The sequence below is a fragment of the Oncorhynchus nerka genome, linkage group LG4 (genome assembly GCF_034236695.1).
Source record: "Oncorhynchus nerka isolate Pitt River linkage group LG4, Oner_Uvic_2.0, whole genome shotgun sequence".
NCBI lineage: Eukaryota > Metazoa > Chordata > Actinopteri > Salmoniformes > Salmonidae > Oncorhynchus > Oncorhynchus nerka.
In genome coordinates, this window is record NC_088399.1 from 13,971,041 (window position 1) to 13,997,165 (window position 26,125).

General features: G+C 41.0%; 1 protein-coding gene and 1 long non-coding RNA gene across 3 annotated transcripts in view; both read right to left on the reverse strand.

The window, feature by feature from the left end:
- Window positions 1-20,905, reverse strand: part of marchf3 (E3 ubiquitin-protein ligase MARCHF3) — a 24,680-nt gene extending 3,775 nt beyond the window's left edge. The window contains exons 1-3 of one of the 2 annotated variants that reach the window (XM_029647128.2): window positions 19,559-20,905; window positions 5,510-5,822; window positions 3,034-3,238 (exon numbers count right to left, since the gene is read on the reverse strand). In XM_029647128.2, the coding sequence (XP_029502988.1) occupies window positions 3,034-3,238; window positions 5,510-5,766 (462 nt within the window). In that variant the 5' untranslated portion in view covers window positions 5,767-5,822; window positions 19,559-20,905. Of the gene's footprint in view, window positions 1-3,033; window positions 5,418-5,509; window positions 5,823-19,558 lie in introns of those variants that run through there. The other variant, XM_029647117.2, reaches the window with a different exon arrangement.
- Window positions 20,906-22,195: 1,290 nt separating this feature from the next.
- Window positions 22,196-24,695, reverse strand: LOC135571370 (uncharacterized). Its single transcript, XR_010463742.1, has 3 exons — window positions 24,665-24,695; window positions 24,439-24,495; window positions 22,196-22,283 (listed from the first exon to the last, which is right to left on the reverse strand). It is a non-coding gene; the product is annotated as an uncharacterized LOC135571370 (long non-coding RNA).
- Between the last annotated feature and the right edge of the window lie 1,430 nt (window positions 24,696-26,125).

Genomic DNA, 26,125 nt, shown 5'->3' on the forward strand with positions numbered 1-26,125 from the left:
CTTGTCCCCCATATCCCTGCCTTCATCCCCTGGTTCCCAGAGGGCACTCTGCGACCATCACGGCCACGCAGGCAAAGGAGACCTCCGGGTCGCTTCCAGAGACTTTGTTTGTTCCTCGGGGACGAGGGACTTTGTGGTGGGGGGCTGTGTAGCGACCCGCACAGACAGCTGTGTGTTATGTGCTAGGCTAGGAGGTGGTTGTGTTGTACTGACCAGTACCCGGTGTTCGCGGGGTCCGACATGTCAATCAACCTGCTATCTGCCAATCACGGGAATGCCTGGAATGTTCTGATGCCGGGCATCCTGGTGGTTGGCGGAGTGGCGTGGAGGGGGGTTGGGCATTGAAAGTTAAGACCAGGTTCAGCCTTTGTTCTCTCTCTCTCTTACGTATGGGCTTCACAAGAGAATGTCACGATTGGCTTGTGGGTTATCTGTCATCTATTTGGCGTGTGCTACGGCCCAAACAGTAGCCTGTGTAAAGTTGGTTCAATAAACCGTCAATTCGCAAACTCAAGCCTCTGTCTGGACAATTGTTCATTTATGATCTAGTCAGGTCATTACAGTATATTGTTTTATGGTCTTCCAGCTAACAGGAACAGTGTATTGTTTTATGGTCTTCCAGCTAACAGGAACAGTGTATTGTTTTATGGTCTTCCAGCTAACAGGAACAGTATATTGTTTTATGGTCTTCCAGCTAACAGGAACAGTATATTGTTTTATGGTCTTCCAGCTAACAGGAACAGTGTATTGTTTTATGGTCTTCCAGCTAACAGGAACAGTGTATTGTTTTATGGTCTTCCAGCTAACAGGAACAGTGTATTGTTTTATGGTCTTCCAGCTAACAGGAACAGTGTATTGTTTTATGGTCTTCCAGCTAACAGGAACAGTGTATTGTTTTATGGTCTTCCAGCTAACAGGAACAGTGTATTGTTGTATGGTCTTCCAGCTAACAGGAACAGTATATTGTTTTATGGTCTTCCAGCTAACAGGAACAGTGTATTGTTTTATGGTCTTCCAGCTAACAGGAACAGTGTATTGTTTTATGGTCTTCTAGCTAACAGGAACAGTATATTGTTTTATGGTCTTCCAGCTAACAGGAACAGTGTATTGCTAGCAGAAAATTGCTAACTGAGTTTGATAGCAATATGTTGAGAGATAGGACAGTGTAACTGGATTTACTCTAAAACAGGATGCCAGTCAGGTCTTCGGGGGACTGGGCTAGGTTGGGCTAGAGCCAACCAAATGATGCCTTGCTGATTTAGCGATGCCATTTTCTCCCTCATACAACCTCTATTCCAAAGCAACATGCGCTTTGCTTTGATAGACAGCTAGCTTGGATTGCCAACTACCCAACAATATCTTTGGTTTCAGTATATTAAAGATGCACTTCAGGATCTTAAGCACAACAAATTGGTAACCTATAGTTCAACATTTGTATGATTTTCAGGGCGTAACATTTCATACGAAATAGACAACATATTGCACAATTTGATGATATAGTACACAAAAACCAGGGAACACTTTTGGCTCGTGAGCATCATTTTCAAAACTACTGGATGAAATTATACAAAAGTTCCAGAGTTCGTCTTTAACTAAAGCCCATTCTTCAAATATTTGGAAAGTAGACTTCTCCTGAACATAACGAGAAATTCAATCGCAAACCAACCCACAATGTCTGTGGTTTGTCAATATTAAAAGTCTATGGCTCCAAGAATATAAAATAAAAATCCTGGTGCATCCTCAAAACCTCATGGAACAAAGCTCTCTTTATGATCCAGACGATGAGGCACGATATATAGATGATATATTATATTCATGAGGAATCAGACCTGGGTTCAAATACGATTTTAAATATTTTCAGTTACTTCAGCTGTGCTTGATTGAGCTCACCTAGCACAGTGGAACCAATAGAACTGTCCCAAAATTGCAAATCCCACCAATTCGGCACACCAGACAGGTTTAAGAAAACGATCAATGTATTTGAACGTTTTGGAATAGTTGTTGAACCCAGGTCTTATGAGAAATGCTACCATGGTATGCATGGTACGGGTGTAATTGCCACCAAACAACCACTTTGCACCACCGCTATCCAATTATATATTATATATGGAGGCAGTGTCCTGATGCAGAAAGAATGCAGGAGATGCTAGGGGGTAATAACATGTTAGCTAGAGGTTATTGTGGAGACGAGGACACTAACACACACACATTATTATTGTGGTCGAATTCATTCCACAAAAATATGGGGTGAAATCTTCTTCAAATAAAAGGGGAAATGAGGGGTAAAGAAATTCATAAATACAACCGATATTAGCAGTGAGCTTACTTATTACCACGAGAACGAAAACTCATTTGGAGTTGATTTATTCATTCACTTGCAGTATTAATTTACAGAGCACAGATGACTAGGTGTTTTTGCTATGTGTTGACAATTATTTTGCGATTTAAGAGCTTTTGGCAAACTCACCCCTGAAAGACTTTTAACTGTTACATTGCTAATAAGACACACAGTAACATCAGTGTGATGATATAACCCACAGTAACATGGAGGATTGGTTGACAACTAGTGTACCTGCTGAGAATGTAGAGGAAGTGGGGTGTGTGAAGTGTCATGGAATGTTTACCAGAAGCCCAAAGTGTCTTCAACCCCCTTCACTTCATATTCCATCTGTGCATATAGACCAAACTTCACACCACACACACACACCACAGCTTATAACTATAAATGACAGATTTACTAGACTGTGTTCTTCCTAAAAGATAGCAAGAGCCAAGAAAATCCTTTGGCATGTTGTTTTGATGTAACATGAAAATAACATGGAAAAACAGGACAGGCCCTAGGCCTGGTTTTAAGCCCAGCGCGGACAAACATATATGTGTTTGTTGGGATTATGTGGACAGATGGGGACAGAAGGGCCATGCACAGCGAGAAGGGCCATGCACCGTATGGGTAGCATGTGATTATGACAATGGTTTATTTACATGCTGCATTTTGTGTGTGCATGTGTGTATTTATGTGTCTGTATACTGTACCTCCATCAGTGGCCGGTTCTTCCTCTGTACAGTGAACTGGTAGTGGCAGAGCTCACAGGCGCTGGTGCCAGAGGCAGAGAGCCAGTGCTCCAGGCAGCTCCGGTGGATGGTACCCAGGGTCCCTGCACACTCACAGGGGGAGAGCAGCTCCTCCTGACCCCCTCCGTCATGACAGATCCGACACATGGGCCGCTCAGGCAGAGGGCTTCGGCGATATGGAACGAGGTGAGGAAAAGAGGAACAGAAAGAAATTGTCTTTAGATACGCTGATGTTTTCACAGGCTGGTGTTTTCTGTTCCCCTTGAAGCTTGGGACCGCAGGTGGAAAAATGTGCCGTTCCACCCTTGAGCAAGGAAAGTAACCCCCAACACAACTGCTCCCCGTGCGCTGATGACGTGGACGTCGATTAAGGCAGCACCCCGCACCTCTCTGATTTAGAGGGGTTGGGTTAAATGCAGAAGACACAGCTGAATGCATTCAGTTGTGCAACTGACTAGGTATTCCCCTTCCCCCTTTCTGAGAACAATAACAGCTGACTAGGGATCCTACTTCCCCCTTTCTGAGAATAATAACAACTGACTAGGGATCCTACTTCCCCCTTTCTGAGAACAATAACATCTGACTAAGTATCTGGGCAGGTAGCCTAGTGGTTAGAGCATTGTGCCAGTAACCGGAAGGTTGCTGGATTGAATCCCCAAGCTGACAAGGTAAAAATCTGTCTTTCTGCCCCTGAGCAAGGCAGTTAACCCACGGTTCCCCGGGCGCTGAAGACATGGATGTCGATTAAGGCAGCCCCCGCACCTCTCTGATTCAGAGATTAGGTTAAATGCGGAAGACAGATTTCAGTTGAAGGCATTCAGTTCGACAACTGACTAGGTATCCACCCTTCCCTTCCCCCTTTCTGAGAACAATAACAACTAAGATTGGACATCACAATTCACTGACTAGAGGTTTTCAAAAATATCAGGTCAATATTTGAGTGGATAGAAAACTAGCTGGTTAAATAACAAAACCCTGGGAGGGAGTTGGTGTAATTTGACGCTGTCACACATTGTTAGAATACCCTGTCTATTCTGTCTCTGTACTATGCATACATACAGTACATCTCTTAGATTACAGACTCAAATCAAACATTTTCTGGATTAAAACAACATATGCAAGGAGGATTATTACTTTCATTTACTATATGGACTGTAATCTATGATTCACCAATCTCCTATATGGCATCTAATCCTCTAATCTGGATGATGATTATGTTGGGTTGTTGATCGCCTTGATTTCATCAGGAAACTAAGCCGATGTCTTTGACGCAATGAATGAGCCCCTCACTCAACAAACCTCCCCTTGAACATAAACACTCGTCGCTGCCAATAACTAACACAATAGAATGAACATCATCTTGTCAGACAAATGAATTAATAATACGATTTTGCTAGAACAAAAAAAACTTTGGAGTCGTCGTCAGTTTGAAGTAATAAAAGCCTTTAAACCTAATCTGGAAATTGTTTTTCATGTTGATCATCAACAGAACAAACATGACGACAACGTCACTGGATACGAAAACAACTAGTAAACATCTATGGCGATAATGTTTGTTGATTTAGTTTATATTAGACATATATGACAAAAATACACATTTATAACCTGGTCCCAGATCTGTTTGTGTTGTCTTGCCAATGGCCAGACATAGAGTTGGAAAGACGGCACAAGTAGACCTTGGACTCGGATAGCACATACTCTTCAATCAGTATTTATTAAATAATACATTGTAGATTGTAGCTACCATGGCAATTTATTCTGTAATATTTATTCTGTAATAGGTAGCAAATTAAGTTGATCCCAATTCTATAATGTATGCAACCAGCTCTACTGTATGCCAATCTATGCTAGCTGCCGCTTTGCTACTATGCTAATCTATCTCTAAGCTAAGCTACCCTATGCTAGCTAGCTCTATGCCACAGGCTGATTATTAAGAGGGCTTTGGGGGGGCTAACAGTTGTGACCCAGTCTGCATGACTGCAGCTGTTGCCGCTAAAGCCTCCCTTTGTCTCCCATAGTGTGTGTGACTGACAGAGTCCCGTCAGGCGTACATGCTAATCAAGGTGCTAAATTTAGACTCTGCACCATCCGGCCAGAACAGGACATTTGTTGTGTTTCAAATGTACAGACATTTACCCCACAGGGCCAGTTAGTGTGATTGGTATGTAAGTTATGTAGCTGTCTGAAGCCATAGTTACTCATCTATAGGATCTATATAGTCCTCTTTCACGGCACAGAGAACAAGAAGGACATCCCAGACAGATAGAGGGGGGAAATCCTTTTGAGAGGCACTTGATTTGTTACCATTCAGAAATCGTGTTTGGTTATATTTGGGTATATATTTAAAACTAGCTTCACTTTACCTCTGACCCCCACCAACCCCTCCCCTCCACACTCGTACAAAACTCTATTCTATCCATGTTTGGCAGGTCCATACCTCTGTTTGGCGTACGCTCCCACGATAGGTGACAGCAGCTGCCCGTCCTTGGCAGACACTTGCATGTAGTACTGCGGCTCTCCATTGGCCGGACTGCTCTGCTCTTCCATTTCTTTTCCTGGGAGGTCAGGCTCTGTCGGGTAGTCCAGGCTACCCATTGGATCAAAGTCCCTGTCGCTCAAGCAACTCCCTGTGTGGGCAGAGTCAGAACGCTCTGGCAGCACCTCCGGCAACAGAGTGCAGCGACTGGTCGTCATGGCAGCAGACGGTTATCTTTCATTGGCGTCTGGCTTGGTTACTGAGCATCATCTGTCTGGAGTAGAGGAAGGGAGAGATACAGTGATATTGACAAGGGTTTCAAGCATCATAAAGTGTGTGTGTTGATGAGTCATACATACAGGTGGCACAATGGGATTGAATACAGTATCTTCTTTTGGTGTGAAATCCTGAAGGTCAGACTCAATGCTTTGAATCTGCCACTACACCAGCATTTCGCTACACCCGCAATAACATGTGCTAAATATGTGTGTGACCAATAAAAAATGTGATTTGCTGAATAGGCCTATCTGCCTTTGTTAAAAGCTATATTTTGTGGTGTAGTAATTACAAAGATATGAAATTAGTAAAGTTCACCTGAGAACATTCAGTCAACTATGGTCCATAGTCAAGTAGAATCCTTTCCATTTCCTATGTTACATCAATATTGTTAGACATGCCAGTCAATGTTTGACCTACTGTAATATGCAGGGCCTCCCTACCATGTTTCTGTTAGAATTATACTAAAGGTCATCTCTCTTGAGGTGCTGGAGATCTATATAGGTTATTAGTATAAAACCACTCTCAAATGACGGAGGCTTTACTAACCTGTATAGATCTCCTTGCTTCCCTGTGACAGAGGATATATAAACTATACAGAATAATTAATAGTCGTCTGTACAACCTAAGTTTCTTTACCACTCCAAACAGAGTAACACTAACCTAACATACCACACTCAAAATAAACAAAAGGCAGTGTCTTAATATATTATACGTTTTTGATTGAATGTATTGAGAGATAGATGTTTGGGATCTGTCAATGTTTTCTCTTAATGCTTACTCGCTTAAAAATGTACAACTCCCTCTGGCTCGTGTTGATATTTACCACAAAAATGAACATGCGAACAGACAGCGATCACATTCCAACTGCCACAGACTAAACACAGATGTCTGTCTATTCAGTGCGCCGGCATTAACCGTGTCCAAGTTCAGCTATTCCAGACCGCACCGAACAACTAGGGAAAGTGAAAACAGACAGAGGGTGGCTGCGACAACACAACTAAACAATGATGTCAACACAAAACTAATTTGCATCAATGCGTCTGAGGTCATATGTCTGGTGTTCAGGTAAACATTGTGTCAACGCAGCAGATTGGAGGAAGGCCACACTGACAACAATACACAGTGTTGCAGGCTAAAGATGTGGTTGGTTGAACAATGATTAAATATAACTCACCATATTTGTAGCTAACTAAGAATACAACGTAACCACACTAAACACATCCATATGATAGCATGTAAATTAACCGACATTAAACAAGACACATTATAAACACAAAGATTTTAATTGTAAACATTTGAAGCTACCTATATATGCAACCGAACCCTATTGAAATGCATCCGTATGCCAGCATAGCAATTAATCAACATTAAACAAGACACGTAAATAACACAAGGGTTTTAACTGTAAACTAGCAGCGAACGATAAACAATGGCATCTTTATATCCGTATACAGCTGAGACAGTAGAGCCCTTCAGCTGGTTTTCCCCGAGAGTTTTCGCTAAAGAGCTTTAGAGAAGACGTAATATTACTAGACACGTTGTTAACACGTCCACAGAGGACGTTCCTTTCAGATAATGATCTTTTGCCCTGGAACCACGCACTATAATTCTGGCACTCCCTATTACAGTACAAATAAATGTGAATGACATGCTATTGGATACAGATAGAGCTTTCAGTATTGTACATTCAACCATGCCAATGAACTCTTCCTGACTAGGACCAGTGAGACAACAGGATAGTGACTTTTTAAATTCTTCACAATGCCTATCAGATTACACAACGCAACCGTTTGTGAGTGGGTGTAAAAATCTAAATGATGGAGAAGTGGTAGGGACGAGACCTGGGTTCAAATACTATTTGAAATCTTTCAAATACTTTGAGCGTTTGCTTTAGCATGCCCGAAGTGTCAAGTGGGTGGGGTTTTCACTTTCTGGACTTTTCCATTGGTTCCATTGTGCTAGGCAAGTTCAATCAAGAACAGCTAAAGTATTTGATTTAGAATAGCATTTGGTACAGACATACGATAGGGAAGGGCAAGAACACAGTTGTTCCACATTGTGTTTGGATACAGAGGAAGCAGAGCCTCCTTGGCACTCTGTGGGTGGTGTTGCGTATTTGTTCAACTGTCAGTGAAAAATGTCAAACCACTTCCTGTTGCGTCATTCATTCAACCTGGTGTGCAGACAACCCATGGAAACATAGGCCTACTGTAGACCCTTATAGATGCTTTAAGTGGGTGTGGAGATAGATAGTGGTTGTGAGATGTACTGTAAATACACCTAAGTTGCAAACCTGCAACTAAGGTTGCAAATGCAAAAAACAAAACTTCATTGACTGATTTGTTTTGCACACACACACACCTTGAATGGTAACTTGCTCCACCCCGGTGTGCCCCTCACTCCACCTTTTTGGGTAGCCATTTTCCAGGTCAGGACCAATGTGCTTTGAAAAGTTGTGGTTTGGCACTGGGTGACCTCACATGTTGTTGTTGACCTCATCGTCGAGGCATAGGAGCGAGGCAACCCATGCCAGGGTGGACTACAGCAGCTCTCGTTAATGCCATAAACTACATTTCAAAGCCACGGTGCAGCAACAGAATGTTTCCCCTGTGAGAACCTGTGATCTCCAACCATGTCACAAGGTTTGACCAATTGAGGCAAGAGACTAACTATGACCGTAGCAGGAGACAATAGTAATGACTAGTCAGACCTCCAAAACAGGAACATTAATCATTGTTGGTCGACTTTCAGGAACACTTTACTCATGGTACTTTCTATAGATTTTTGTCATTCTTTGTAAATCAGTCACTCAATGTAAAACTATTTGACTCAAGTACCTATGGTGGAGAAAATGATGTAAACATATTCTGAGTCATGCTTTTGGGAAAGACCGTCAAAGTGCATTAGAAAAAGTTTTTTTTTTAAAAATGGACTCCTGTCTTAAACCTGTACACCAGAATAAAATTAGACAAGGACAGTGATACACAGTGAACGTTAAGGACATCTGCATGTGAGAATATCCTATGAATTGTGAATGATGACCCATGTCGACATGCTGTAGGCTGTATGTTTTGAAATACTGCAAATAACTACTCAGAGAGCTGTGAAGCACTGGGTGTGGACATCACAGTTTAAAATTAACTGACATAGCTAAGCTAACTTCTAAATATTAGACCATGCTAACTCGCTTATTGCGATGACAGCTTTGAATCTGACTGGACTAAGTCTTCAAAAACAAGAGCATGAAATGCAATTCTTGTCAGTGAATAGGACCTAGTCACACAGTGAAAGCACTGTTGTGCCTAGATAAGCCTGAGTGTCGGTGATAAGCGAGGTGGAGATTCCTCTGAAGTTTCATTTATCCCTTACTGCCTCCTAGACCCGCACTCACTCACCTACTCTACTTAATCCTATGGAGACACTGGCTTTGTGCCAGTATCCACACTAACACACAGGCTAGCATTAGAATGCATGGCAAATACATTGGTTCATTCTAAGTAGTGTTCTAGTGTGGGTATGGGAACAGTCATGGGCCTCATACATAGTGTGGATACTGGGAGCAGTCATGGGGCTTATACATAGTGTGGATACTGGGAACAGTCATGGGCCTTATACATAGTGTGGATACTGGGAACAGTCATGGGGCTTATACATAGCGTGGATACTGGGACATAGTCATAGGCCTCATACATAGCGTGGATACTGGGACATAGTCATAGGCCTCATACATAGTGTGGATACTGGGAACAGTCATAGGCCTCATACATAGTGTGGATACTGGGAACAGTCATGGGCCTCATACATAGTGTGGATACTGGGAACAGTCATGGGCCTTATACATAGTGTGGATACTGGGAACAGTCATGGGCCTCATACATAGTGTGGATACTGGGAACAGTCATGGGCCTCATACATAGTGTGGATACTGGGAACAGTCATGGGCCTTATACATAGCGTGGATACTGGGAACAGTCATGGGCCTCATACATAGTGTGCATACTGGGAACAGTCATGGGCCTTATACATAGTGTGGATACTGGGACATAGTCATAGGCTTATTCAGGAGCATTCAATGTTACAGAATGTTGTAGAAAATGTATTGTGTAGAACATACATGCCCCTCTCTCAACTAGAATAAAGAGCTATGTTTCTGCTATGTTTTTTACAAGTTGCAGCCCACAGAATAAGCCACTCCAGATCTGCATATCACCCTGCAAAGAGGCCCAGAGTCTAGTGTGTCGAGGTCTTTCGGTTCATATCGGCTATCCTCCCTATTCACTACAATATTTGGAGGCTCTGGAATGATGAGATAAAGTGATAAACGAGGTTATACTGTAAGCCTTTCCCAGTCAATCCCACTATGGCATAGTGTTGCTGTCTCTATCTCCCATTAAATTACTTGTCAGTGTGCTACAGTATGTGTTACAGTGTGTTAAATGAGCTTTGGGCTGGTTCCAGTGGACGAGAGCGGCATCAAATGATAAGCTGTTCAGTGGACAGGATACCACTCCTGTCCTGCATTCAAGTCACAGCTGTGGCTCTGTGTGTAACAGTTGGCAGCCACTTCTGCTGCCGAAGCCTTCGAACAGGCACTTAACTCTCATCAGTGATTTACTCACAAGCTGTGGTCAAGCCTAGCCTGGTTAAACTGGACTGAACGCTCACGTCAGTCTGCTTCAACCAGGCTAGATCAAGCCTTGATAGGGTGAAGTATTTAACAATGAAAGAATGTGGCTTATGGTCAAGTGTATAACGTTTTGTTGGGTTGTAGATTTATTCACACTGTTTTGTCTAGGCCTTTGGTCAGTCAAGTCCCTCAGTTGTAAGAAACAGTAGTCTAAGTGTATACGTTGTCACAGAGTTGGTGACAACCAATATTCAACACCTTCAAGTTAAATGTTACTTATTCAATGAAACAGTGTCTTATGTCCATATCAATAGAATAGATCTCTATTGTTAATATTGTTTTTAGGTTTGACCAATAACATAGTTCAAGTGCGTCATAACACTGTGGTATGTCTTTTATTGAGGAACCATTGTGCAAAGGCCTATTAACTTGGTTCCCATCTTTCAGAGGTCAATCTCTCTGCAGCAACAATGTATCGGCTAAATTTACCCCGTGTTTGGTCTTTCTAGTCGCCGATCCTTTTAAGATAAAGGACAGAGAGGAAAGACTGTGTTTTTATCAAAATGTGACTCACAGTTATCGGATTGGCTTGAATTCTTCCAGTAAAATGTTGCGTAACTAGGAATTCCCAAATTTTGCCATCACAATGGATAAACAATGGCTTTATTCCATGCAGATTTCCTCAGCCCTCCCCAAAACAAATCATTCAGTGGGCTACATGTGAATCAGCTCTCAACTGAAACAGAGTATAGTGTAGCACGATAGCATTCTAAGCTAGCTAGTCCTGACCCCAATCACAGTTTATTTATATTTTTTATGTAGCCTTTATTTAACTAGGCAAGTCAGTTAACAACAAATTCTTATTTACAATGACGACCTACCAAAAGGCCTCCTGCGGGGACAGGGGCTGGGATTAAAAATATATATTTTATAAAATATAAATATAGGACAAAACACACATCACTGCAAGAGAGACAACACTATATAAAGAGAGACCTAAGACAACAACATAGCATGGCAGCAACACATGACAACACAGCATGGTAGCAACACAACATGACAACAACATGGTAGCAACACAACATGGTAGCAGCACAAAAACACGGTACAAAACATTATTGAGCACAGATAACAGCACAAAAGGCAAAAGGTAGAGACAACAAAACATCACTCAAAGCAACCAGAACAGTCAGTAAGAGTGTCCATGATTGAGTCTATGAATGAAGAGATTGAGATAAAACTGTCCAGTTTGAGTGTTTGTTGCAGCTCGTTCCAGTTGCTAGCGGCAGCGAACTGAAAAGAGGAGCTACCCAGGGATGTGTGTGCTTTGGAGACCTTTAATAGAATGTGACTGGCAGAATGGGTGTTGTATGTGGAGGATGAGGGCTGCAGTAGATGTCTCAGATAGGGGGTGAGTGAGTTACAGTACTTGTGAATCAGTCCTCAACTGAAACAGAGTATAGTGTAGCACGATGGCATTCTAAGCCTGACCCAAATCACACACTTAGAGTACTTGTGAATCAGCCCCCAACTGAAACAGTAAACTGAGTAGAGGATAGGAATACACGATAGCATTCCACGCTAGCTAGCCATGCTGTTTGGCTTCAACTTGAGGTCTCTCCCCCTCTCGCATTTTCTGAGCTCTAGCACTGTGGGAAAGGGACCAGAGAGACTTAAATATAGCTTGTTTGACAGACTGCTTTCCACCACCCCGCTGACCACAGCCGGTAACCTCTAGCCAGTCTTAATTCCATCCTTAAGGACGCAGAGTCGTAGACCCCCTCCTCTTCCTTCCCTTCTCAGTGTCCTTTGGGACAAAGTGTGGTTAATTTAAACAGCTAGAGGAAGGGGCACATAGGAAGTGGGCCAGTTTGGTGAGAACTAGCTCTGCAAAAGACTGCACTTCTGGGTTCTCCCTAAGCTTGCATGACCGCATATATAACCCCCTCCCCCCTCACACACACACACACACACACACACACACACACACAGTTGTGGTGTCTTAAATCTTTCCAAATGTCTCATCTTTAAGACTAATTGGCTAATAATACTGTCTGTGACAACTGCATTTAAACACCTTTCTGGTTTTGGTAGTAAAAGGTTTAAAACAATAACTGATAAAGTGTACTGATGCCAAACACAATGTATTAAGGTGGTTTCCGTAGGTGGTGGTAATTTTTTAGACCTCAAGAGATGTGTAGGAGGCTCATTTTTTCAATTTGTTTATTCATTTTCACTCAGCCAAGTGAAACGCACTACAAAGGCTTTTCACATTAGACCAAAAATAATTGTTTCAAAGACAGTGGACATGCATTGGCCAGTGCCAAACCACACACATGAGAACTTCCAACTCTTGTTTAGCCTGTTTGTTTTTAAACCCAATTTAGCTTTTTAGTTTTACTCACACCTTTCAACAGCGTGCCAGTAGACAAATTCATTTTCCAAACATCTCTACACACATGGTTAACATTTTTTGCGTTTGAGCATTTAACTCATTTTTTTTATTGAGAATATCCAATTTCAAATGCCTGTGAGCATCCACTGACTCTAGGCCGCACAATTATCTAGACTGTTCCCACACAACTACACTACAGCATTCCTCTTCAACTAGTGTTTGACCATAACATAGCTGCATACTTTTCTGAGATAAAACCCCATAGCGATTCGTTTATGGTTAATCTACCGCAATAAGGAAGTTAATAGATATAAATAGCCAATGTGGGACTGAGTACAAAGGGGCTTTGACTGTGTGTGCTAGGGACAGTGCCCACCCAGCTCTGCGAGTGCTGCCAACCGACCATTGTGGCATGGCAGGAAAAGGACTCCATGCTGCCTTTTGCATGGCATGCTGCCCCGGGGCACAAATTAGAGCAAAAAATCTGCCCTTTTGTTTTTCAGATGCCCTTTTAACTCCAACTTCTCAACAGAAATCCCACATGTATAAATAGGCTACAGTATATCTCTTCGGTTATAGTGGGAAAGGGCTAGACAGGGCTAGCGTTTAATACAGAACTGCTCAAAGTATGGCTTAAACTGTGGCCTAGCTAACCTCCTAAAACAAGAATTGGCATCCTATATCTTACCACAACTTGAGCAAAACCACTGTATCTAGAGAGGCATGGCTGCTGTGTAGTATCTGTATTTGCATTTGTATTTATTATGGATCCCCATTAGTTCCTACCAAGGCAGCAGCTATTCTTCCCGGGTCCAGCAAAATCAACTGCCTTATACAATTTAAAAACATTACAATACAGTCACAATATATTTCACCACAGACTACTCCACTACCACATCTCTACAATACAAAATCCATGTGTACGTGTGTGTATAGTGTGGGCTTCCGAGTGGCGCAGCTGTCTAAGACACTGCATCTCAGTGATAGAGGGATCAAGACAGACCCTGGTTCGACAACCAGCCGTGATTGGGAACCCCATAAGCTGGCGCACAATTGGCCCATTGTTGTCTGGGTTTGGCCGGGGTAGGCCGTCATTGTAAATAATAATTTGTTCTTAACTGACTTGCCTAGTTAAATAAAACATGTAATTGTGTGGATGCCAGTTTGTGTTGCTTCGCAGTCTCCGCTGTTCCATAAGGTGTATTACTCTCTGTTTTTTAAAATCTAATTTTACTGCTTACATCAGTTACTTGATGTGGAATATAATTTTTGTTAGTGCTGTTAGATTCGCACTTTATTAAGGACAGACTTCTCCCCAATATGTTTTGACCATGACAGTTTACAATACAGGGTTACTTGCTCAATCTCCACATTATTTATTACAATATTTAGTTGAGGTTTAGTGAATGATTTGTCCCAAATACAACGTATTTAGTTTTAGAAATATTGAGGACCAATTTATTCCTTGCCACCCATTCTGAAACAAACTGCAGCTCTTTGTTAAGTGTTGCAGTCGGTGTAGTAGCTGACGTGTATAGTGTTGAGTCCTCCGCATACATAGACACAATGGCTTTACTCAAAGCCAATGGCATGTCGTTTTCATAAAGATTGAAAAAAGTAAGGGGCCTAGATTGCTGCCCTGGGGAATTCCTAATTCGACCTGGATTATGTTGGAGAGGCTTCCATTAAAGAACACCCTCTGTGTTCTGTTAGACAGGTAACTCTATCTACAATATAGCAGGGGGTGTAAAGCCATAACACATGTTTTTCCAGCAGCAGACTATGATCGATAATGTCAAAAGCCGCACTGAAGTCTAACAAAAAAAGATTATGGGGGCTGTTATCATCAATTTCTCTCAGCCAATCATCAGTCATTTGTGTAAGTGCTGTGCTTGTTGAATGTCCTTCCCTATAAGAGTGCTGGAAGTCTGTTGTCAATTTGTTTACTGTAAAATAGCATTGTATCTGGTCAAACACCATTTTTTCTAAAAGTTTACTAAGGGTTGTTAACAGGCTGATTGGTCGGCTATTTGAGCCAGTAAAGGGGGCATTAATATTCTTAGGTGGTGGAATTACTTTTGCTTCTCTCCAGGCTTAAATTAGTAGGCTTAAATTGAAAATATGTAAAATAGGAGTGGCAATATTGTCCGCTATTATCCTCAGTAATTTTCCATCCAAGATGTCAGACCCCAGTGGCTTGTCATTGTTGATAGACAACAATAATTGCTTCACCTCTTCCATACTCACTTTACATAACTCAAAATTACAATGCTTGTCTTTCATAATTTGGTCAGATATACTTGGATGTGTAGTGTCAGTGTTTGTTGCTGGCATGTCATGCCTAAGTTTGCTAATGAATGATCATTAAAGTAGTTGGCAATATCAGTCAATTTTGTGATGAATGAGCCATATGATTCAAAGTTTGCATTTTTCCCCAAAATGTCATTGAAGGTGCTCCAAAGCTTTACTATCATTCTTTATGTCATTTATCTTTGTTACATAGTGTAGTTTATTTTTATTTAGTTTAGTCACATGACTTCTCAATTTGCAATATGTTTGCCAATCGGTTGTGCAGCCAGACTTATTTACCATTCCTCATCACTCTCAACCATACCATTTTTTAATTCCTCACCAATCCACAGGGATTTAACCGTTTTTATAGTCATGTTCTTAATGGGTGCATGCTTATCAGTAACTGGAATAAGGAATTGAATAAATGTGTCAAGTGCAGCGTCTTTTTGCTCCTCATTACACACCACGGACCGACAAATATTATTTACATCAACATAGGAATCACCACAAAACTTATTGTATGACCTCTTATACATTATATTAGACCCAGCCTTTGGAACTTTGGTTTTCCTAGACATGGCTACTATATTGTGATCACTACATCCGATGGATCTGGATACTGCTTTCAAGCATATTTCTGCAGCCTTAGTAAAGATGTGATCAATACGTGTTGATGATTTTATTCCTGTGCTGTTTGTAACTACCCTGGTGGGTTGACAGACAACCTGAACCAGGTTGCAGGCACTGGTTACAGTTTGAAACTATATTTTTTTTGATTGGGCAGCTTGATGAAAGCCTGTCAATATTTAAATCACCCAGAAAATATACCTCTCTGTTGATATCAAATACATATACTGACTGTTATCACTTGGTCTATAGCAGCTTCCCACCAGAATGGTCTTTAGGTGAGGCAGATGAACCTGTAGTCATATTACTTCAACAGTATTTAACATGAGATCCACTCTAATCTTTACAGGGATGTGGTTCTGAATATAAAACAGCTACACCTCCACCACTGGCATTTCTGTATTTTCTGTAAATGTTATAACCATGTATTGCTACCACTGTATCATCTAAGGTATTATCTAAATGGGTTTCAGAGATAGTCAGAATATGAATGTCATCTGTTACTAGAACATTATCTGTGTTACTGACACATATAATCTATGAGTTGACATACATACCATTGGCATGAAGGCCTGATTGTCTGTGATGGCTTTTCTAACTGCCAGTGATGTCACTGTGCTTTGTGCAATTAATAGAAGGCGTCGAACTGTCGTGGCTCTGAACAGACAAGGGGAGGGGAAACCAACGAGGATATGGATTCAGCCCATAGGGGCTAGTGCCTTTAACTCAGAGGGATTACCCCTGTCAATCAGAGGATATTACTGTATCACCACAGAATTACTTAATGTAATAATAACTTGTATTGCGCGTCATTGTCAGTTTAATGTGAAACTGCAGGGGATTAGTTTGGCAGTGTGCCAGCTGTCAAGTAGTAGATCAAGTCTGAGATAAACAACATCAACATGTCATGATTTGTTTACTCTTCTGAGCCAATCAGAGGAGTGACGAGGTGTGACAAGCTATCCCATTGCATAGCAACAAGCTCTTTGGCGAAATAGGGATTTTGAATGATCAGTTAAATCTAATGGAAAACTAGAGATACTACTTGACCAAAACCGCTGTACAGATGTTTTCAGGGTAAAAAACAACATTGGCCTTGTGCTGGAAGGGTGCCCATTTAGATAGATTCAAATAACTACTACTACTACTGACTATCTATTTGAACACACCCACCACACACACACGTACATTCAAACACACACTGAGAATACTATTTTGGTGCATCTGGGAAATAGAGCCATGTCCAATTCTCCACTATTCTTCACCATTTTATCCCTCCATCTTACCAAGGCACGTACAGATGTACAATAGCTATAACACACTAAGGAAACTGACACTTCAGAGAAACCTTGGGAGTGATTGTCCTCTGCACAGTCTCCACTTCAGATGGGTACTTTTCCCTTTTCATGATGGCTGACAGCTATTGAGAATTGGCACAATGCCTGCTACAACAGTGGATTGTGAGACCTGGTAGCCACAGCACTGACCAATCAATATTTTCACAGTACACACATTGTAGGACACTATATCACTATGCCGTCCTCCCACATACTGCATTGTAAATCTACTTTGTTGCTCCCTGGGGCTGTGTTCTGTGAGCATGGTTGGTTGCAATGCCATTGCTAGTCGGTCAATTCAGGAAGTTAACTGAAATTCCTTTTTCCATGAAGGAAAATTATAATTTTTGTTGACTAAATTAATTTGATTACAATTGACCTCCGCACTGTCTGTGAGTGACCCCTTGCCTCAATCTAACATTCTATTTGACATCTTATTTCCTTGTGGTTACTATATAGTTTTCCAAACATAGGAAAGGCATATAATATCAGCCTTTATTTTACACCCCAGCCTATTAGAACCTGACTGTTCTCTGTTACATGACAACTTCTGTTGTTGTGATCCCCCAGGATGCTTTGCATCATTGTTGTCTATGAGGCTCAGGCAGACAACAGAATAGTATTAATCCATCTAACATTTTTATAGCCACAACGATATCCGTTCACCATGTGTTTCACACAAGTTCTAGTCTAACCTTTAGTATAATTCACATTTTAATCCAAATGATACACCACAGAGATCATTAGTAATGCTAAACTCTCCACATACAGCACAGTGCAATGTGAATATTGGTATTACACAGCCAAATGAGCATTTCACCAAAACCGTTCAAGCTATTTTTTATTCTATACTTTCCAGCAAGATATTAAATTGGCCTCTACAATCAGATGTTCATAACCACAAATTCATATTTAGTTAGAAATGCTGTATAAATGAACATATTTTCTGTGTGTTGTATGTTCGGGAGTATTTTGATGACATGATAAGCTGAACAACTGTAAACAAAGCAATGCCAAACAATATCTTTTTTTTAAAAGGGCCAAAGTACACTCATGACACACCGCAGGGACTGGATTCCTTAAAGCAGCACCATGCTGCATACGCTTTCAGTCTAGTGCCCTTATGGCACGGACCAATGACCATATTGTTTGACCCTCTCGACAAAAGATCACCTATCTATTGCGTGATGAATAACCAGATAGACACAGACATATGTGCTTCTCTTAATAACTCCAGTAGAAACTTCAGTATTAGTTATGATATACAGGTAGCTGCCAAAATAATGGAAACTTTTGAGTAAATGAGGGATAGATACAAAGTATATTGAAAGCAGGTGCTTCCACACAGGTGTGGTTCTTGAGTTAATTAAGCAATAACATACCATAATGCTTAGGGTCATGTATAAAAATGCTGGGCAGACTATTACTTTGGCTACCATGGCTAAGCCCCCCACAGGATGACAATGCCCCCATCCACAGGGCACGAGTGGTCACTGAATGGTTTTATGAGCATGAAAACCATATGCCGATGTCTCAGTTAAAAGATCTCAGCCCAATTGAACACTTATGGGAGATTCTAGAGTGGCGGCTCTGAGATAGCACTTTCCACCACCATCAACAACAAAACACCAAATTATGGAATTTATTGTGGAACAATGGTGTCGCATCCCTCCAATAGAATTCCAGACAGCTGTTCTGGCTTGTGTTGGCCCAACGCTGTATTAACACCAAGTTGGTGTTTCCATTATTTTGGCAGTTACTTGTAGCTATCCATAGTGTGTGTGCGGTCTGTGCACTCAACGTGAAATTGAAAAGAGTAATTTGACCGTTTTGCTGTAATAGACACACTTTAAAAGAGTGTGTTAAAGTTTAAAATATGTATTTATTTTTTATTAAAAATATAATATTGTCATGTTTTTCAGTCTGTATATCATCATTGGCTTGGCTGTCCAATTGAAGAAGCCTACACGAGTCAACAATAATGCAACAGCTGAACGCAATGACAACTGTACGAGAAATGCTCTGACTAATTAACTAACGTTCTGGAGCAAATGTGCCCTCGGTCTCATGACAGCATTTTTGGGATTATCACAGGCAAGTCCCAAAGAGAGAGCTGCCAAGAAGACTCAAAGAACAGATACCGTTTTCAGAAAATTGAATGCACTGTACATGTTAGATAAATGAAAGTAGCCTCGCAATTTATCAGACCATTTACAAAAATCACACGCTTTCACGGTGACTATTGACATTGTTCATAAAGACAAGTAATAACATAGATTGTAACACTGTAACTAACATTAGCTTTATGCATTGTGAACCCCATTGCATTGTTTTGACAGCAGGGTGTGTGGGTGTATTGAGCCAGACACAAAACGAAATGTTAATCTTGTTAACTCATGTGCCACACCTTACATTTTACCATTTGTACTTACTAATATCTAAACTATACATACCTTCATTGTGAGATCCCAAGTCTTCAAATTATGATTATACACACTGCGACGCAGGATGATCAAATAATCGTTTGGTTTAATGTCAGTGATCCACGCCAACTTCCCCCCCGTCAGCTGGTAAATCAAGCAGTCTAGCCAGTCAGACATACAATAACGGTCTCCCCCATCCAATCAGATTATTGCAGTAACAAGACTTGCCACCAATGGGAGGGTCCTCGGCGGAATGATGATCTCGGGTACCGTGGCGCATCCTGGCGGTCTATCCAGGAACTTTCACTTTCAAATCAATTACTGGTACTTGGTTATTATTCATCCAATGTAAGACGGCTGTCTTTTTGATATTTAAAATGTATTGACAAAAGATAATCATCACCATAAGCATGCATTTCACGTAAGAAAATTATAGGCCTATATTTATTTCAGTCAAATAAAAAATTGCCTACAGCTGAAGTCGGAAGTTTACATACACTTAGGTTGGAGTCATTAAAACTCGTTTTTCACCCACCACACATTTCTAGTTAATAACAAACTATAGATTTGGCAAGTCGGTTAGGATATCTACCTTGTGCATGACACAAGTAATTTTTACAACAATTGTTTACAGATTATTTCACTTATAATTAATTCACTGTATGACAATTCCAGTAGGTCAGAAGTTTACATACACTAAGTTGACTGTGCATTTAAACAGCTTGGAAAATATTTAAAAAATGTCATGGCTTTAGAAGCTTCTGATAGGCTAATTGACATAATTTAAGTCAATTGGAGGTGTACCTGTGGATGTATGTCAAGGCCTACCTTCAAACTCAGTGCCTCTTTGCTTGACATGGGAAAATCAAAAGAAATCAGCCAAAACCTCAGAAAGAAAAATTGTAGACCTCCACAAGTCTAGTTCATCCTTGGGAGCTATTTCCAAAAGCCTGAAGGTACCACGTTCATCTGTACAAACAGCAGGGTTTGTACAGAGTACGCGAGTATAAACGCCATGGGACCATGCAGCCGTCATACTGCTCAGGAAGGAGATGCATTCTGTCTCCTAGAGATGAACGTACTTTGGTGTGAAGATGCTGGAGGAAACAGGTACAAAAATATCTATATCCACACTAAAACAAGTCCTATATCGACATAACCTGAAAGGCCACTCAGCAAGGAAGAAGCCACTGCTCCAAAACCGCCATAAAAAAAGCCAGACTACGGTTTGCAACTGCACATGGGGACAAAGATCATACTTTTTGGAGAAATGTCCTCTGGTCTTATGAAACAAAATAGAACTGTTTGGCCATAATGACCATTGTTATGTTTGGAGGAAAAAGGCGGAAGCTTGCAAGCTGAGGAACACCATCCCAACCGTGAAGCACGGGGGTGGCAGCATCATGTTGTGGGTCTGCTTTGCTGCAGGAGGGACTGGTGCACGTCACAAAATAGATGGCATCATGAAGGAGGAAAATTATGTGGATATATTGAGCAACATCTCAAGACATCAGTCAGGAAGTTAAAGCTTGGTCGCAAATGGGTTTTCCAAATGGACAATGACCCCAAGCATACTTCCAAAGTTGTGGCAAAATGGCTTAAGGACAACAAAGTCAACGTATTGGAGTGGCCATCACAAAGCCCTGACCTCAATCCCATAGAAAATGTGTGGGCAGAATTGAAAAAGCGTGTGCGAGCAAGGAGGCCTACAAACCTGATTCAGTTTCACCAGCTTTGTCAGGAGGAATGGGCCATAATGTACCCAACTTATTGTGGGACGCTTGTGGAAGGCTACCCGAAACGTTTGACCCAAGTTAAACAATTTAAAGGCAATGCTAGAAAATACTAATTGAGTGTATGTAAACTTCTGACCCACTGAGAATGTGATGAAAGAAATAAAAGCTGAAATAAATCATTCTCTCAACTATTATTCTGACATTTCACATTCTTTAAATAAAGTGGTGATCCTAACTGACTTAAAATAGGGAATTCTAACTAGGATTAAATGTCAGGAATTGTGAAAAACTGAGTTTAAATGTATTTGGCTAAGGTGTATGTAAACTTCCGACTTCAACTGTACATATACTTTTTATTTAACCTTTATTTAACTAGGCAAGTCAGTTAGGAACAAATTCTTATTTTAAATGACGGCCTACCCCAGCCAAACCCGGATGACGCTGGGCCACTCGGGAGCCAGTAGGCCTTAACTGTATATTTAAAGATGGAATGCTTAGTTACTACTTTCATTTTTGGACCTATAAAATAATGATATATATATATATACATTAATTTTTGAAGAATATAATTTATAAATGCCTCATGAGCTTTGTTCAATAGTCACACTCCATGAGAACCCAAAATAGAGGCTTAGTTTACTCCCAATAATTGTAAACAATGTAAATGCAAACAAACACTGAATAGCCTAAAAAAAATGGTTAAAACTATCATTTTAATATCATGCATGGTCTGACCTTGCATCCATATCTCTGTCCATGAATTTGAGCGTGGTTATAGTGCCCATCCCTCAGCTCTTTACCAAAACACAGGTGGGGTGACCTGGATTCTAGCTTTAAGAAGGCTACACTATTGCAAAGTCATTTTATTGTTGTTCTTCATCCACTTCAGCCAACCGTTTCTCCAGGAGTGAAGTGCTAACTCGGTGCATCATTAGAAACTGTCCATTCAGATGGAAGACTGGGATGTCGTATTTGTATCTGTCCCACCAAATTTGGTTCTCCGGCAGTGTGATATCTACCTGCAGAAAAATATACTGTAAATAACAGAAATAAGAGAAGACATTCATTAGTAAATTGACCTTTTCATAATACACTGAGTATACCAAACATTAGACACATCTTCCGAATATGGAGTTGCGCCGCCCCTTTTTGCCCCAATTCGTCGGGGCCTGGACTCTCTAATGTGTCCAGCGTTCCACAGAGAAGCTGGCACATGGTAACTACAATGCTTCCCACAGTTGCGTCAAGTTGGCTGGATGTCCTTTGGGTGGTGGACCATTCTCGATATACACAGGAAACTGTTGAGCGTAAAAGCCCAGCAGTGTTGCCGTTCTTGACACAAACCAGGGCACATGGTACATACTACCATACCCGTTCAAAGGAACTTCAATCTTTTGTCTTGCCCATTCACACATACACAATCCATGTCTCAAAGCGTACAAATCCTTCTTTAACCTGTCTACTGCCTTTCATGTACACTGATTTAAGTGGATTTAACAAGTGACATCAATAAGGGATCATTGCTTTCACCTGGAATCACCTGGTCAGTCTATGTCATGGAAAGAGCAGGTGTTCTTAATGTTTTGTACACTCAGTGCATTCGGAAAGTATTCAGACCACTTTACTTTTTACACATTTTGGTACGTTACAGCCTTACTCTAAAATTGATTAAATTGTTTTCTTTCCTCTTCAATCTACACACAATACCCCATAATGACAAAGCAAAAAAAGGTATTTTGAAATGTTTGAAAATGTTTGTTTTTTTAATTCCCAAAAATATCACATTTAAATAGGTATTCAGACCCTATACTCAGTACTTTGTTGAAGTACCTTTGGCAGCAATTACAGCATCGAGTCTTCTTGGGTATGACGCTACAAGCTTGGCACACCTGTATTTGGAGAGTTTCTCCCATTCTTCTCTGCAGATCCTCTCAAGCTCTGTCAGGTTGGATTGGGAGCATCGCTGCACAGCTATTTTCAGGTCTCTCCAGAGAGGTTCGATCGGGTTCAAGTCCGGGCTCTGGCTGGGCCACTCAAGGACATTCAAATACTTGTCCCAAAGCCACTCCTACATTGTCTTGGCTGTGTGCTTAGGTTCATTGCCCTGTTGGAAGGTGAACCTTCACCCCAGTCTGAGGTCCTCAGCGCTCTGGAGCAGGTTTTCATCAAGGATCTCTCTGTACTTTGATCCGTTTATCTTTCCCTCGATCCTGACTAATGTCCCAGTCCCTGCTGCTGAAAAACATCCCTCACCATAGGGATGGTGCCAGGTTTCCTCCAGACGTTCCGCTTGGCATTTAGGCCAAAGAGTTCAATCTTGGTTTCATCAGTCCCGAGAATCTTGTTTCTTATGGTCTGGGAGTCCTTCAGATGACCTTTGGCAAACTCCAAGCAGGCTGTCATGTGCCTTTTACTGAGGAGTGGCTTCCGTCTGGCCACTCTACCATAAAGGCCTGATTGGTGGAGTGCTGCAGAGATGGTTGTCCTTCTGTAAGGTTCTCACATCTCCACAGAGGAACTCTTGAGCTCTGTCAAAGTGACCATTGGGTTCTTGGTCACCTCCCTGACCAAGGCCCTTCTCCCCCGATTGATTGGTTGGGCAGGGCGGCCAGCTCTAGGAAGAGTCTTGGTGGTTCCAAACTTCTTCCATTTAAGAATGATGTCGGCCACTGTGTTCTTGGGGATCTTCAATGCTGCAGAAATGTTTTGGTACCCTTCCCCAGATCTGTGCCTCGACACAATCCTGTCTCGACTCTCTAAGGACAATTCCCTCGACCTCATGGCTTGGTTTTTGCATTGACATGCACTGTCAACTGTGGGACCTTATATAGACAGGTGTATGCCTTTCAAAATCATGTCCAATCAATTTAATTTACCACAGGTGCACTCCAACCAAGTTGTAGAAACATCTCAAGGATGATCAATGGAAACAGGATGCACCTGAGCTTAATTTCAAGTCTCATAGCAAAGGATTTGAATACTTATGGATATGTACTTTGTCATTATGGGGTATTGTGTATAGATTGATGAGGGGGGAAAAAACAATTTAATCCATTTTTGAAACAGGCTGTAATGTAATAAAATGTGGAAAAAGTCAAGGTGCCATTTAGCAGACACTTATCCATTTGTTCAGCAAACATTTAAGGTGCATTTTTCTGAGAAACATAACCTCACCCTGTGTTTATATGGTTCAAGGACTTCTTTTGCTTCATCACACAATGGGCATGGATCCTGGAAAATTGTTAAATACATATATCAGTAGTGCTAACTAATGCATTCATCACTTTGCCTATAAAAAGCACACAAAAAATGTGTCAAGCAAAACCACTAATATGAACATTATTAATTAAAAATATGAATATTATCTGATTAATTTAAATGACTCGACAATTCACATTACCTTGGTAAAAAGCGTTAAAGTAGGTAAGTACTTTTGGGAGAAGAGTCTTCTAAGCAGATGAGCAGAACTCTTTGTCCTGTGGAGAGTCCTCGGCAAGACCAAATGCATTGTCTGTCTGCAAAGTAGACAATTACTGCATCAGACATGTAGGCTTGGCACTACTTTATATGCCCTCTGTTACCTGGAGTTGCATGACAAATGGTCCAGGTACACAAGTACAATGCCCACTGCAGTAAATGGTGACCCCAACGTGATATATCATTAGGAAATTGTGGATTATTTTAATAACTTTGGAAGTTCGGTAAACGGCGACTGGATACTTAGGAGTATTCTTGATTACTCGGAATGTCCGGTTCAGGTCGTATCCTTCATATTTGCATCCGTGGGTCCGTAGGAAGTTTAGATGATTTATTCCATTAGATTCCCTGATATATAATGAATACACATCCTATGTAATGAATAAGGTGCCAGCTACAGACCTTTTTAAGTTGAGGGAATCTCGTATTCTTGAGTTAGCTCAAATGAGGATCAAGAAAAATAATAATGGTCTTAACATTAATTCGACAAGTGATGAAATACTTGATTAGGCTGCTAATATTTAGGCTGCTAATGAATGTCTTAGGCTGCTAATGCATGTCTTAGGCTGCTAATGAATGTCTTAGGCTGCTAATGCATGTCTTAGGCTGCTAATGAATGTCTTAGGCTGCTAATGAATGTCTTAGGCTGCTAATGAATGTCTTAGGCTGCTAATGAATGTCTTAGGCTGCTAATGCATGTCTTAGGCTGCTAATGAATGTCTTAGGCTGCTAATGAATGTCTTAGGCTGCTAATGCATGTCTTAGGCTGCTAATGAATGTCTTAGGCTGCTAATGAATGTCTTAGGCTGCTAATGAATGTCTTAGGCTGCTAATGCATGTCTTAGGCTGCTAATGAATGTCTTAGGCTGCTAATGAATGTCTTAGGCTGCTAATGAATGTCTTAGGCTGCTAATGAAAGGTCTCTTTGACCGGAACGTTACACGTTTATTAATGTTCTCTCTGCACTGTGTGCTGGAGCACCCATTCTAGTTTTCACTTTTCCCAACCTGTGACCTGTGCATATTTTTTATATATTTTTTTATACTCACTTATTTCTGAGTGAAAGTGTGTTGTCTGTCCAGAGCTGAAGGTTGGTGAGCTGCTTCTTAACCAGATGGATTTTTTTGCTATGGTCCAGCATTGAATGTCTTGTAATGCTTGTTAATGCTTTATAACTTAAGCTTGGTGCCTTGTATGTAATCCCTTCATTTTCCAAAGTAATTAAATACACTTGTATTTAGGATTCCATTCTCAGACATTTCTTGATTGCCTATTAGTGTAACTCAAATATATTGTTCTTCCATATTGCTAAATCATCTTTATGGAGTCAGATAAACATTTTAATTGGCTAATTACTAGTCACATGTGAGGTATTTATACTATC